At 50.9% G+C, this 14923-nt stretch overlaps 1 protein-coding gene across 12 annotated transcripts in view; it reads left to right on the top strand.

Moving 5' to 3' along the window:
* The window catches only part of DNM2 (dynamin 2), an 89410-nt gene that overhangs the window by 41013 nt on the left and 33474 nt on the right, over positions 1–14923 (top strand). For all 12 annotated transcript variants that reach the window (XM_055544788.1, XM_055544733.1, XM_055544753.1 and 9 more), the window contains exons 3-7: positions 1924–2073; positions 3836–4039; positions 6771–6869; positions 10081–10241; positions 13391–13533. In XM_055544788.1, coding sequence (XP_055400763.1) covers positions 1924–2073; positions 3836–4039; positions 6771–6869; positions 10081–10241; positions 13391–13533 — 757 coding nt within the window. The remainder of the gene's footprint in view (positions 1–1923; positions 2074–3835; positions 4040–6770; positions 6870–10080; positions 10242–13390; positions 13534–14923) is intronic.

Consider the following 14923-nt stretch of genomic DNA (forward strand, 5'->3'; position numbering starts at 1 on the left):
AGGGCTGTCCTTGGGAACTGGGTCAGCTGATGGGGGTGGGGTGGTTGATGCCGCACCCTCCAACCAGTGTCCTCAGCGCCCTTCTCCCCGGTGACCAGTGTCCATATTGATCTGAGCCCACAGAGTCCCCCGACCCCTGCAACGGAGGTTAGAGAGGTGAAGAGTCTGCTTGTGGCCTCACGAAGCCCACGTGACTTGAGAGCCACTGTCTGAAGACAGATTATCCGAGCTCCAAATCCCAGCTCTACTGGTGAACTTGAGCCAGCTTGCTTCACCCACCTCTGGCCTCAGTTTTCCCATCTGTGATATGGGCATCATGGAGATGCCTACCTGCTAAGCTGCTGATTTGTGACGAGCAAATGGGACCACAGATGGGGCCTGGCCAGAGCAAGCAAGCATTTGTTAGGTGACAGATGGAATGACAGGCCTCCTTGTACTCGTGACTTTCTGCTGTGTTATGCCTCCGGGCAGAGATTCTCGACCTGCCTGGCCTTTCTCTGTTGAGGGGCTCTTTCTCCATTCTTTGTTCTGATGCAGCTGTAGCTATGTCTGTGCTGAGATTTGTGTAGCCAGGTCTCCTCCTGGTGGACATGGAGGCTATTTCCAGTTTTTTACACTGAGAAGCAGTGCACATGTTCACATCTCTGTCATGAACTAGCTCTTTAGGCTGTTTACCAGCCAAACTTACTTCCCTCTTTGTAGCATCACTCGCAGGAGCCGTGATCTCTGGGCCTAGAAAGTTCCCCCGCTCCAACATTTACTATGAAATTCAGACACATGGAAAAGTCAGGAATTGTACAGTGAACACCCATCAACTCAGCACATGTGTCCTGCGATAAAAGTTTTTTTTTCTTCCTGCTTTACCCACGTCTCTGCTTTGGATTTCTCTACCTTGATGACAGGACCAGCACTATGATCAGTCAGTTTTTTTTAAAAAATATATATTGATTTTTAAAATTTATTTATTTGGCTGCAGCACGTGGGATCTTCATTTGGGGCGTGTGGGCTCAGTTGTCCCGAGGCATGTGGGATCTTGGTTCCTCAACCAGGGATTGTACCCGGGTTCCCTGCTCTGGAAGGCGGGTTCTTAACCACTGGACCACCAAGGAAGCTCCTCTAGTTACTTCTTTATTTCCCTTCATCTCAGTGTCAATAATGGCTTTCAGTCGCCTTGGGCTTAGAAGGCCTGAAGAGGCCAGAAAGCATTTCTTCTGAGAGGGTCGTGTCTAAGGGCCCCATGAACAGCCAGGAAGGAAGGAAGGACAGCGAGAAGGGCTTTGGTGAGGCCAGCCGTGGTGGGGGTGCCTTGGGGAAGGAGAATGGTGAGTCCCAGGGACACGCGCTGGGGATCTCGCTACCCTGGAGGGCGCTGGCCGCTTAGCATCCCACCAGGGCAGCGGCTTTAAACTGTGACCCACACGAGGGAGGTTCTGTGTCATCACCCAGGACTATCTCATGTATAACACTGGAGCAAAAGCTTCATCAGTCATCCATCCCTGTGTTCCAAGGGATGCAGGTTGATAAAGAATAAAGAATAATTGCTGGTCACACCCAGCTGTTGGATGCTGGTTTTTGTGGGGCTTTTTATTTTTGTTTTACTTGTAATATGTCATGACTTAAACTGTGTAGTTCTGCAAAATGCTTCATGAGAATGTGCATTCCAGAGTCAGCATTTTTGCCACTTTTGCACCTTGTGGAGTACCCGAGGTCTGGAAGGGAGCGTGATCTGTAGGAGGGCCTCCCTCAAATACCTGTCAAGGGAATGAATCCATTGCTCCCCAGTTTCCTGGAGGGCCTGTGACTGAGTCTTCGCTTTCTCTACTTGACAAAGCTCTTTTCCCAGGAGGCCATCTGGTTCCCCCCACCTACCCACAGCAAGACTGCTTCTCTTTCTCACTTGGAGCATCTTTCTTCCCTTTTCAGAATATGCCGAGTTTTTGCACTGCAAGTCCAGAAAGTTTACAGACTTTGAGGAAGTCCGACAGGAGATCGAAGCGGAGACTGACAGGGTCACGGGGACCAACAAAGGCATCTCCCCAGTGCCCATTAACCTGCGGATCTACTCGCCACACGGTAGGAAGCAAACTCCCCTCACTTGGGCCAGGGGAAAGCTGACAATGGGCCAGTCACGGGTCGGGGCAGCCTCACTCTCATGAAGAATACGCCCCTTCCTGGTTTTCCTCACACATACACAGAGCCCTCTTGATCCACATCTGATAGGAACGTGGTACGGAGAACTCTACCTCGGCTCCAAGAAAAACAGCACGCCAGGGAGACTGTCGGGAGTGGTGGGGCCCGGGGCGAATTAATTGCAGCACGTATATTCCTTTTAAGGGAGTAACCACAGCTTGGCTCCCCGGTAAATCTAGTCCACCCAGTGATGCCAGTCCAAGGCAGCCAGGTCTTCTGGTTCCTCAAGAGGAGGCAGAAAGCCAGATTTTTCTGCATAAGGTCCAGATTTTAAAACTGCATCGTGTAAACAGAACAGGCAACCTGTAGCCACACACAGCCTTTGACTCAGCAGCATGGACTGCTGACTTAAATGGCGTTTGATGAATATTCGAGCCGACTCTTAACACCTCAGTATGGGTTCTTTGTGATTTATTTATTTATTCTTTTGTATATGAACTTTTATTTATCTTATTTAAAAATTTTTGGCCACACCCCACAGCATGTGGGACCTTAATTCCCCAGCCAGGGATCGAACCCTGCTGTGCCCCCTGCATTGGATGGGTGGAGTTTTAACCACTGGACCCTCAGGGAAGTCCCTGTGATGAGTTTTTTAATAAATTTATTTTCAAATAAATGATCCCTGTACAGGATGCATATTCAGAAGTTATAAAAAAGGTATATCCAGCAAAAATCTACCCTACTTTCAAAATTAAAGATGCCTTTCATGTTCTTCAAATGATATACCGTGCATATGTAGTCAGTTATGAATATGTGGGTACATCACATATGTGTGTTTCGCTACTTTTACTCAAATCATAGCCCGACAGAAAAGTCACTGATGTCTCTCTTCTTGTATGAGTGCGTCTCAGAACGCGTTTTTATTTTTTTGGCCGCACCACATAGTATGTGGGCATGCGGCATCTTAATCACCTACCAGGGATCGAACCCATACCCCCTGCGTTGGGAGCACAGAGTCTTAACCACCGAGCCACCAGGGTAGTCCCTCAGAGTGTGTTTCTTACCAGAGAATCTTCTTTTTTGCTTTTAATAATTCCTTGATATTGACTGAATCAATGTGCTCATAATGCACATGCAAACTTGTTTAACCTTTGAGAGCGATTCCAATCTATACATGCAAGTATCCAGATTTAAAATTGTATCACTGAGAATAATTATAAATGGAGCATAACCTTTAAAGATTGTGAATCACTGTGTTATATGCCTGAAACTCATACAGTATTGTACTTTAGCAATACTTCAATAAGAAAAAAATAATATGGTGACTTCATTAAAATAAAAACAAACTGGGACTTCCCTAATGGTCCAGTGGCTAAGACTCCGAGCTCCCAGTGCAGGGGTCCCAGGTTCAATCCCTGGTCGGGGAACTAGATCCCACATACTGCAACTAAGAACCAATGCAGTCAAATAAATATTTTAAAACAAAACAAAACTGTCTCACTGAAATAGAGTACAGAGAGAGTGTCCATAGGATGGGACCCTAAGAGGGAATTATCAAGTCAAAAGGTAGGATCCAGTTGAAACCCAGGAATAATCCTGTGCCTGACGCCCAGCACTGGGGGAAGCAGGCCAGGTCTCTCCAGGGCTATGCATGCCTCCCCTGCTCCCGGCTCTTGATGGCCTCTCTCTCTGATTTCCCCTGTAGTGTTGAATCTGACCCTCATCGACCTCCCAGGCATCACAAAGGTGCCCGTGGGGGACCAGCCCCAGGATATCGAGTACCAGATCAAGGACATGATCTTGCAGTTCATCAGCCGGGAAAGCAGCCTCATCCTTGCCGTCACCCCCGCCAACATGGACCTGGCCAACTCAGACGCCCTAAAGCTGGCCAAGGAGGTCGATCCTCAAGGTACCTGCCAAGCCCCGTGGCAGCAGCTCCCTCTTTCCCACACTTCTCAGCATATTGACTTGCCCCACATTCTCAACTCTGCATCACTAGCGATCTCTTTGACTCACACTTTACCCCAGAAAAGGCCTGGGACACCGCATTTCCCATGAGGGCCAGCTGTTCTAGAAGGGTGTCCACTGGGAGGCCAGTGTGTGGCGGGCAGCATTCCCCCTTGGCAAGTTGGTCCTTGCTTTGCCTGTGCAGAGAGCTAGTGTAGGGAGTTGGGTGTAGGAAGAATGCAGGCCTCTTTGGGCACAGATGGGAGTCCCAATCCCACTTCGAGAAGTTGTTCTTCCCCCTTGAGGCTTGGTCCCTCCTGTTGAAATAAGAACTGCAGTCCTGACTTAGAGAGCTGCCGAGAGGACCGAGGGTCTCCGCATCAGTGCTCAGGGGCCGATGGGAAAGGTGAAAGGAGGACGAGTTAGTGAAGCCAGTAGGGCAGTAGGGAGTGGTGGAGACTTGGGCATCTCTGGGTCATCTCTGGTTCCGGGCCTTCGTTCAGTAAATGTCAGGTAAGCCCTGGCTGTGTGCCGGGATCTGTTACGGCCTTGGGGATGCTGCAGGGGACAGTTGACAGGGAGTCCTGCCACCAGTGGGAGCAACAGACTCCAACAAGGAAATATGCACATGGGATAACTTCAGGCAGTGGCAAGCACGGGGATAAAACGGAGCCCATTGAGAGAAGCTGGGGTGGAAGGGGGCAGCCTGAGGCCTCTGAGGATGGGGGGGTTTTAGGCAGGACCAGAATTACTAAAAGGGGCAAGGTCCGGGAATACAGACAGTGGATGGTAAAGAGGCTGGCGTGCCCAGGACACAGTGGGAAGGCCTGGGTGGCCGGAGCAGAGTGAGCTAACGGACAAGGTGGGGAGGCTGCTGGGAGCGGCTGGGCCAGTCTTTGGGCTTTGGGTCTTTGGGCTGCGGTGGGGAGTTGGGTGTATTCTGACAGTGGTGGGGGTTAGCAGAGTCTGACACACACACAAGTACATTTTCCGAATTGTCTGCTGACTGCTTGAATCCCACAGCATTCTGGAAGCAGTTAGGGACCAATGAGGAGCTGGGGGAGATAGGCTCTGTGGCCTCACGCTCCCCAGTTCACAGGCTTGGCAGGCAGGCAGTGAAAGTGGCTCCTTTCTTGCCCTGGACTGCGAGCTCCTCGAAGCTCAGGGCTCTGCCAGCTCTGCTCCCACAGTCATCGAGGTTCACTTTCCTGGGAGGGCACCCTCTACCCATAGCCCCCCAGGCCTTCCTGTCCCCCGAATCCAATACCAGGACATGGATGTGACTATGTCCTGATCAGAGGACAGAGGCTGATCAGGCAGCGGGGAAGTAGGGGTGAAAATGGTTAAGCATTGTTTGTGAACTTGTTGCTGACCTTCTTCCGGAAAAAAAGTAGCTGTCTAACTTTGAAAATATTCATGATGGTTACCCCTAAATGGCACCATTGTGAAACATCAGACCCTAAACCGTGACAGTTCCTCTCCCCCTGCAGATGCTGGTGGCCCCACTTGGCAAACATTCTTTCAGAGTTTGTTCTTCCACGTCAAAGTGTTAGTCACTCAGTCGTGTCCAACTCTTTGCCACCCCGTGGACTGTAACCCGCCAGGGTCCTCTTCCATGGGACTCTCCAGGCAAGAATACTGGAGTGGGTTGCCATTCCCTTCTCCAGGGGATCTTCCCTACCCAGGAATTGAAGCTGGGTCTCCTGCATTGCAGGCGGATTCTTTACCGTCTGAGTCACTGGGGAAGCCCTATAAATTCACGTGTTAAAAAATGGGATGAAAAAAAAGAGGGATGACCTTCCTTTGTCTTTCTGTTGTGTGAGTGTGTTTGCCCATTACCACAGGGACACAGGTCAGTCGCCATCCGTCGGGCAGCTGGCTGCTTTCTTTCTCTTGTTCTTGAACATTTGGGTTTCTGATCTTGGACCTCCCCTCCCCCAATCACATCCCTCTACCTTGGGCTGCGTCTCCCCTCCCCACCCCACACAAGCTTTGTGGGTGCTTGCAGTGGTGGTTCCTTTGACCTCCGAAAAGGTGATGCCAGCTCATGATCTCATAGCAGAATGTGGGCAGGTGGGCACACCAGGGCACCTGCTTAACGCCTACTTTAGCAGCCCCCCCAGAGGTCTCCCTGGGCTTCTCTCTGTCCCCTGCACGTGTCTCTCTCTCACACACACACATGGCTAACACAGAGGGGGCCCTCAGGCACCAGTGGGGGACAGTGGATTGGCCGAGTTCCCTCGATTTAGGGCAGTTTGGGATGAGGAGGAATTCCATAGGATGGTGTCCACAGTGTCATTCTGGCCATTCAGATGAGAGGTAACCCTGGAAACCGTTGTCTCAGGTTGGCATGTCACGTTGGAACTCTGCATGCCACTCAGAAAGTATAGCATGGAGATACTGACCCGGGGTTCGTGTTTGGTAAGGTTGCCCCAGATTCTGCAGCAGCAAGACTGGTCGTACCCATGACCGACGATGGCCAGCGTTGACTGATTGAACATGCGCCCTGTGCCGGGTTTATTGCCTGGACACGCCCCTGAGATTGGTGTGTTAACTGCCTTCATTTGACATGAGGGAAACTAGGGTCTAGGCTGGTCACACGGTCTGGAAGTGGGGACCCAGCTGGACTCCAGGTGGCCCAGGTCGCCTGAGCTCCTTCCTCATGGTGCCCTCTGACCTCTGTGCTCTTTCAGGCCTGCGGACCATTGGCGTCATCACCAAACTCGACCTGATGGACGAAGGCACGGATGCCCGGGACGTCCTGGAGAACAAGCTACTCCCCTTGAGGAGAGGTGCGGGGCAGGGGGTTGACCAGGATGGGTGGGCTTGAGCCACAGGAGACTGGGGCGCCTCTGCTTTGGGAAAACGACTCATTTTGGTTGTTGTCTTTCCTGAAACCTCAGCAAATGCTCACAAATGCATTCACCGTCCCACTTTCCCACTGCCCAGAAGAAACTGCTTCTCAGTCCCATTGTAGACCCTTCTTTTTCTCTGCCCAAGTGAACACATGTATATTTTTCTTTTTTTTTAAAGATTTTATTTTTTGGCCGTGCTGGGTCTTCACTGCTGCGTGTGGGCTTTCTCTAATTGTAGCGACAGGTGGGGGCTGCTCTTCGTTGCCGTGCGCAGGCTTCCCATTGCAGTGGCGTCTCTTGTTCTGGAGCACAGGCTCCGGGGTGCACAGGCTTCAGTAGTTGTGTGGTGTGGGCTTAGTTGCTCCGTGGCATGTGGGATCTTCCTGGAGGGGGTCGAACCCGTGTCACCTGCATTGGCAGGTGGATTCTTAACCACTGGACCGCCAGGGAAGGCCTAGCTTTTTCTTCTGATGTGTGTACATTACTTTTTCATTTATATGGTGAACAACTACTCATTTGGGGAACAAAAAGAAGTGTCCAGGAGAAGAAAACTGAAATCACCCATCACTCAGCTCCTCCCCATAGTTACTGCTCTGGCTCTCCGTCCTAAGGGTGCCTGAGGATTTGTAATTTTTCTTTTTTTAGATTTTTTTTTTTTTTTTTGGACAGGGACCATTTTTTAAGGCTTTACTGAATTTGTTACAATATTTCTCCTTCCTCTTCTTTTTTTTTCTGTTTTGGAATTTTGGCCTTGAGGCATGTGGAATCTTAGCTCCCTGACCAGGGATCAAACCTACATCCCCTGTGTTGGAAGACAGAATCTTAACCACTGGACGCTGGGGAAGCCCCTGTACCTTTTAATGTTCAGTACTTGCTGTCAAGCATTTTCTCACGTGGAGAGAAAAATGTGAGGTGTTCCCCCAGGGCAGCCTCGTTGCTCATCACACACAGCTAATCCTCACTATCCCGAATATCCTCTCCTGTTGTTCTTCCCTTCCTGGGGGATTATGAAGCAAATCCAGGCACCCTGTCATTTGACACACAAACACCTACGTTTCTGTTCCAACGACTCCCCCTCCAGCCACTCGATCAGTGCACCTCACTCGGGATCTGGCCAATTATAGTTCCTTGCAAACAAGTAATTAGATCTAGACAGAAGCTGATCAGCCTCGTGTTTAGTGGAGTTTCAGATTTTTAAAAAATTTTAATTTATTTATTCTGTTTTACTTATTTTGGGCTCTTCTGGGTCTTCCTTGCTGCACGGGCTTTTCTCTAGTTGAGGCGAGTGGGCCTACTCTCCAGTTGGGATGCTTGGCCTTCTCATTGCTTCTCAGTGGCTTCTCTTGTTATGGAGCACAGGCTGTAGGCGCGCGGGCTTCAGTAGTCGTGACCTAGTGGCCCCGAGGCATGTGGAATCCTCCCGGACCAGGGATCGAACCCGTGTCCCCTGCTTTGCAAGGTGGATTCTTAACCACTAGACCACCAGGGAAGTCCCTGGATCCTTCTCTTTTAAGTTAACAAAAGGAACCACAAAACAAGCCAGACACCATCTCTGCCCCTTGCTCTTTGCCCTTCACACTAATTTGGGTTCACACCTTGCTGCCACTGATTCTCCATGTGACCATGTGGGCAAGGGGCCCCTCCTTGGCCTACCTCGCTTCCCTCATCTGTAAGGTGGACTTGATAGCTCCAGAGAGGACGAGAAACCGTCAGGTCTGCACACGACTTGGCAGGATAGTTGGCTGGGGCTGCAGCCCTCCTCTCCAAAGAAACATCGGTCCTCGCTAAGAGAAGGGGGTACAGATATGTGTGTTTATCACTTCTGGCCTTTCGCCACCTAGGCCCAGGTCACCTTTCCAGCTTTCATTATGTGGACAACAATACGCACATCTGCTGAGCGCCTCCCACGTGTTGGCCACCAGGCTAAGTTTCCTGCTTCCCCCGATGCCCATTCGTGCACCTGTGCGGTGGGGTGCCTTGTGTCCACACTTGGGGCTGCTGACTGTTTGAATCCCCCTTCCCTCGTCCTCTTCCAACTCCTTTATGTCCAAATATTGTAGATCCTCTTTTCAAAGCAGTTTTCTCATGCTAATGGTTTTTTGTGTTTAAAAAAAATTGCCAAATGGTACCTTAAACTGTTGTTTCGGAAGCTGGCTCCCAACCCCCTCCTGTATAAGCCCCACTTCTCTTACACTTACAATTAACTGTTGCTTATGTTCTGTTCAGACAGTTTTAACACAAATACAGTAGTTTTGAAAAGCCACCCATTTAAGTTCTTCCAGTTATGTTTTCTGTGGAAATCTATGAATCCCTAGGGAGTTCATTTTGGTGGCCACCAGACTTAGTTTCTTTGCCAACCGTTGTTGTTGTTGTTCAGTCACTAAGTTGTGTTTGACTCTTTGTGACCCCGTGGACTGTAGCACACCAGGCTCCCCTATTCTTCACTGTTTCCCAGAGCTTGCTCAGATTCATGTCCGTCGAGTTGGTGATGCCATCCAGCCATCTCATCCTCTGTCACCCCATTCTTCTCCTGCCCTCAGTCTTTCCCAGCATCAGGGTCTTTTCCAGTGAGTCGGCTCCTTGCATCAGGTGGCCAAAGTATTGGAGCTTGAGCTTCAGCATTAGTCCTTCTAATTAATATTCAGGATTGATTTCCTTTAGAATGGACTGTTTGATCTCCTTGTGGATCTTAGTTCCCTGACCAGGAGTCGAACCTGTGCCCTCTACATTGGAAGCACAGGGTCTTAACCACTGGACTGCCAGGAAAGTCCCCAGATACAATCGCTTTAGAATAGGTCTTAATATCTGGCACGATTAGCTTTTCCCATTGGCCTTCTTTTTCACATACTGTTTTCTGTCTTTAAAGCTCAGATTATGGATTTCATCTCCTGAGCTGTTCTCTCTCTAGTCTCTCTCACCAGGCTGATGTAATCTCTCCTTCCTCCAAACACTTAGGTCGCTCTGTGTTTGCATTCCCAGTGTTGCCTCTGAGTAACTCATGAGGCTTGTCACCTCATCTGGGAGTGCCTGTAGGGCAGGATCCACATCTACACCTGCATATTGCCCAGCCTCATGGCTGGCCTGTAGTGGGCGTCTGGGTTCCTAGGCTTGCCTGGCGCTGTAATGACCTGACCCTCTCTCTCCACAGGCTACATTGGAGTGGTCAACCGCAGCCAGAAGGATATTGAGGGCAAGAAGGACATCCGCACAGCACTGGCGGCCGAGAGGAAGTTTTTCCTCTCCCACCCAGCCTACCGGCACATAGCTGACCGCATGGGCACCCCGCACCTGCAGAAGACGCTGAATCAGGTACGGTGAGGATTTTGTGCGGTTGCTGAGGCTGTGCACTGCAAGCAGCTGCGTTCCACAGTGGTGCTGGCGTTAGTCTAGAGCAGCACTCATTTTAGCAGAGTTGAGTTCAGTGAACATGAATCAGTGCCTGGAGAAGAGTCAGTGTTGGTATTACTACCATCACTACTGTTGTTACCATTGTTTTTTAAAATTTTTATTGAAGTATAGTTGATTTACAATGTTGTGTTGATTTCTTCTGTACAGCAAAGCAACTCAGTTATACATACATATATTCTTTTTTTTTTTTTAAGTAGCTTTATTTATTTGATGTATTTTTGGCTGCACTGGGTCCCTGTTGCTGTGTGGGCTTTTCTCTTACGGTGCTGAGCAGAGGTCTGCTCTCTGGTTGTGGTGCGCGGGCTTCTCATTGCAGTGGGCTCTCCTGTTGTGGACCACGGGCTCTAGAGCACTGAGCCCGTAGTTCTGGCTCATGGGCTCAGTTGCTCTGCGACATGTGGTATCTTCCCAGACCGGGGATTGAACCTCTGTCTCCTGCATTGGCAGGCGGATTCAAAAGAATACAGTGAAGCGCCGTGTCCCCCTGCTTCTCACCCACCACGGTTAACACTGCCTGAGTTTCTCTCTGTCCATGAATGCAGAAAAGACTTCTGAGAAGCACATTTCCCCCTTTATCCGTAGTCAGGGATGCCCCCCATTTCCTTTTCTTTTTTTTAACTCAACAGTATCTCCTGGAGCTCTGTCCCTATAGAAGCCTTCTTCACTCTTCTTTGTGGCCCTGTAGAAGCCCCTGAACACATGGGTCCTCGTCTGTTTAGCCAGGCTCTTTTTGGAGAGCCACGTGGCTGGTTTCTGAGGCTCCCAGTCAATAAAGGGCTGATATTTACACTTGATCTTAGCCAAAAGGCGAGAAGCGATTGGGCTGCTGTTTAATGGCATTGTTTTGCGTGCGTGCCAGGTTCTCTGAGAGTAAGATCCCCGATGTGGGGTTATGTAGCTGTGGAGTAGCAGGCAGTGTGGTCCTCCGTGGCCTTGGGGTTATGAGTTATCCCTCCTCTGTGCTTTACGGTACTGGGGCCGCAGGGTAACAATGTAAAAGTTCTTCCTGCCTCAGTGGGACACAGTGCCAGTCGGGGAGCTGGGCCCTATCCTGGGGGCAAGGCATATTTCTCTCTTTTTTTTTTTTTTTTTTTTTTTGCCACACCACATGGCATGTGGGATCTTAGTTACCTGACCAAGGATCGAACCTGTGCCCTTGCAGTGGAAGCACAGAATCTTAACCTCTGGACCACCAGGAAAGTGCCAGGGGAAGGCATATTTCTGATTGGGGGCACTGACTCAGGACAAATCCCCAGATGAAGGCTAGGAACACTTCAAGTGTTAGGAAGCAATGAGGGCTGGCAGAGGGCGGAAAGGCAGAGCATAGCTCTCAGGAGAACAAACAGGGAAGTGAGTGTCCGGTGGGAGGGGCCCTGCAGGAAAGGAAGCGGGGGTCTGCCTGGGCAGGGGGCGGGGGGAGGGGAAGGAAGTAAAACTGCCTGCAGGTGCCTGGGGCCTCCTCTGAGAGCCCAGCTGGCCTCCTGGAAGCCTGGGCCCACATCCCGGTGCTTCCCAGAACGGGGTCCCCCTGCCCCTCTATCGCCCCATGAGCTAAACAGGGTCATGCCCCAGAAAGGCGACAGGGACCAGAGTGAGTGGACTGCCACCCTTGGGGACCTGCAGCTCCCCCAGGAAGGGGCCCCTGGTCACAGAGGGTTTTGGGGTGACCGTCAGATTCAGGCCTCAGTGCGTGAGGCTCCTGCACACCTTTCTCCTACCTCAATAGTTTGTCATTTCTTTTGTCTCGTAGGACAAAATGCACCAGTGCATTTCCATTTGGTGGTTTGAGTTGATTTTATGCCTTTTATTTTTTTCATTCCTTCTCTCTTTCTCTTTTGAAAGAGTATTTTTAAAAAAGACAGTCCGGATACAGTGAATGTTCCACTTCCTCCCATGCCGTGACAGGCGCCCCCACTACCACCCCCAGACGGCCCGTGTCACCACTTCCTGGGCTTCTTTCTCAAGACCATAAACACTGGAGGGGCCGATGTGCCTGGACTGCCGGCCTCCCTCCTGCCTGCTCATCCCATGTGCCCCACCTCCTCTCTTTTCCTGTTCTCTCCTTTCCATCTTCCTTGTTGCCACCTGAACAGTTAATATATTTACCCGCTGCTCCGTATCTGACTTGTTTCTGTTTTGGCCATGCCATGTGGCATGCCGGATTTTGGTTCCCTGATCAGGGATGGAAGCCACGCCCATTGCAGTGGAAGCGAGGAGTTCTAACCACTGGACCATCAGGGAAGTCTCTAGGTTTTTCTTGAACAGCTGATCTCAAGGCTCAATACCTAATCTTTTCTGCACCGCTGCCTCCTTTTAAAGTTTGTGAATAACGAACGAGTCCCCATGGTTAAAAACCAAATAATAGACGGGGGTCTGCGGGCAGGGTCCTCATGACCCTCATGAACCATCCTGCACTCTTTGTGCAGATGAAAATGTGCTCTCAATTCTCCCCATCTTCTCAGAAGGGATCACATCCTACATGTGTCCTGTGTTTTTTTCGGAGAACTGTTTCTGTCATAGTTTGTAGGGCCCATTCCTGTGGTCTGTCCATACACCATGGCCTGTCTGTCAGTCCTCCCGTGCCTGGGTCCTGCAGTGGCTTCGTAGCCTTTAAAACTTTATTTATTTATTTATTTGGCTGCATCAGCTCTTAATTGTAGCACACAGGCTTTGTTGCCCCACGACCTGTGGAATCTTAGTTCCCTGACCAGGGATCAAACCCCCGACCCCTGCAGTGGAAGGTAGATTTTTAACCACTGGACCACCAGGGAAGTCCTTCCTAGACTTTGTTTTGTTCTCCAGTGAGTGACACTGGCTGTTCACGGCCAGCACTTGGGTCCTGCTCTCTTGATCCGTGGTGTGCACGGCCCAGTTAATCTGCCCTCTCCCAGGTCCCCGTGGGCTGTCTGCAGCCTTGCACTGCTGTGGACCAGGCTGTGTCACCTTCCCTGCTGCTCAGGGTTTCCATTGGTCCTATGAGGCTGGGGATGGAGCAGGTCTGCCCCTTCTCAGCATCCTGCCTATGCTGACCTCTGACCTCTCTCCCACAGCAACTGACCAACCACATCCGGGAATCACTGCCGGCCCTGCGCAGCAAGCTGCAGAGCCAGCTGCTGTCCCTGGAGAAGGAGGTGGAGGAGTACAAGAACTTCCGGCCCGATGACCCCACACGCAAGACCAAAGCTCTGCTGCAGTACGTGCCCCTCCCCCAGCCTGGCACTCCCCCAGGAGGCTCGAGGGCCTCCTCCCAGCCACAGGCTCCCACCCATCTATCTGTTCAGCAAACCCTTCACCAGAGCCTCCTGTGTGCTGGGCCCTGTCCTCAGCACCAGGGTTGCTCCACTGTGTGGGGCAGACACCCCATGTGCTCAGAAAGGGGAGGGGAGAGGGATGAAACAAGGTAAGTAAATAAGAACATGTGAATAATCCGTGAAATGGCAAAATGTCAAAGTGGGGAAGGGGCTGGAGAGTGCCAGGGTAGGCTTGGGGTGCTGTTTAAAATCAAGTGGTCAGTGAAGAGTCAGGCAGAGACCTGAAGATGTGAGGAGGGGGCTGTGCAGTCCTGGGGGTGGGAGGCTGGCCAGTGCAAAGGCCCTGAGGCAGGATTGCATCCAGCGTGTTGGAGAAGGCCCATGTGGCTGGAGTGGAGTAAGTGAGGGGAGAGTAGGAAGAAAGGAGGCCCAGGACAGGACAGGGTAGGGCCTGCAGGGCCTCGTAGACCACGGGGAGGACTTAGTTTTTGCTCTGAGTATGGTGGGAGCCATGGAGTGTCTGAGCTCTGGTAGGACCTGGCCTAACTCAGGTGTTCATGGGCGCCCCCTGGAGGCTGCAGGGAGAACAGGCATGGGGGGAGGGCACCCTGCCTTGTGCCAGCTACACCTGCTTCTTCAGTTCAGTTCAGTTCAGTTCAGTCGTTCAGTCGTGTCAGACTCTGCAACCCTGTGGACTGCAGCACGCCAGGCCTCCCTGTCCATCACCAACTCCTGGAGTCTACTCGAACTCATGTCCATTGAGTCCGTGATGCCATCCAACCATCTCATCCTCTGTCATCCCCTTCTCCTCCTGCCCTCAATCTTTCCCAGCATCATGGTCTTTTCAAACAAGTCAGCTCTTTGCATGAGGTGGCCAAAGTATTGGAGTTTCAGCTTCAGCATCAGTCCTTCCAATGAACACTCAGGACTGATCTCCTTTAGGATGGACTGGTTGGCTCTCCTTGCAGTCAAGGGACTCTCAAGAGTCTTCTCCCCCATCACAGTTCCAAGAGCATCAGTTCTTCGGCACTCAGCTTTCTCTATAGTCCAACTCTCACATCCATACATGACCACTGGAAAAACCATAGCCTTGACTAGATGGACCTTTGTTGGGAAAGTAATGTCTCTGCTTTTCAATATGCTGTCTCAGCTTGTCATAAATTTCCTTCCAAGGAGTAAGCGTCTTTTAATTTCATGGCTGCAGTCACCATCTGCAGTGACTTTGGAGCCCAGAAAAATAGTCACCCACTGTTTTCACTGTTTCCCCATCTATTTGCCATTAAGTGATGGGACCAGATGACATGATCTTAGTTTTCTGAATATTGAGCTTTA

The sequence above is a fragment of the Bubalus kerabau genome, chromosome 1 (genome assembly GCF_029407905.1).
Source record: "Bubalus kerabau isolate K-KA32 ecotype Philippines breed swamp buffalo chromosome 1, PCC_UOA_SB_1v2, whole genome shotgun sequence".
In the NCBI taxonomy this organism is placed as follows: domain Eukaryota; kingdom Metazoa; phylum Chordata; class Mammalia; order Artiodactyla; family Bovidae; genus Bubalus; species Bubalus kerabau.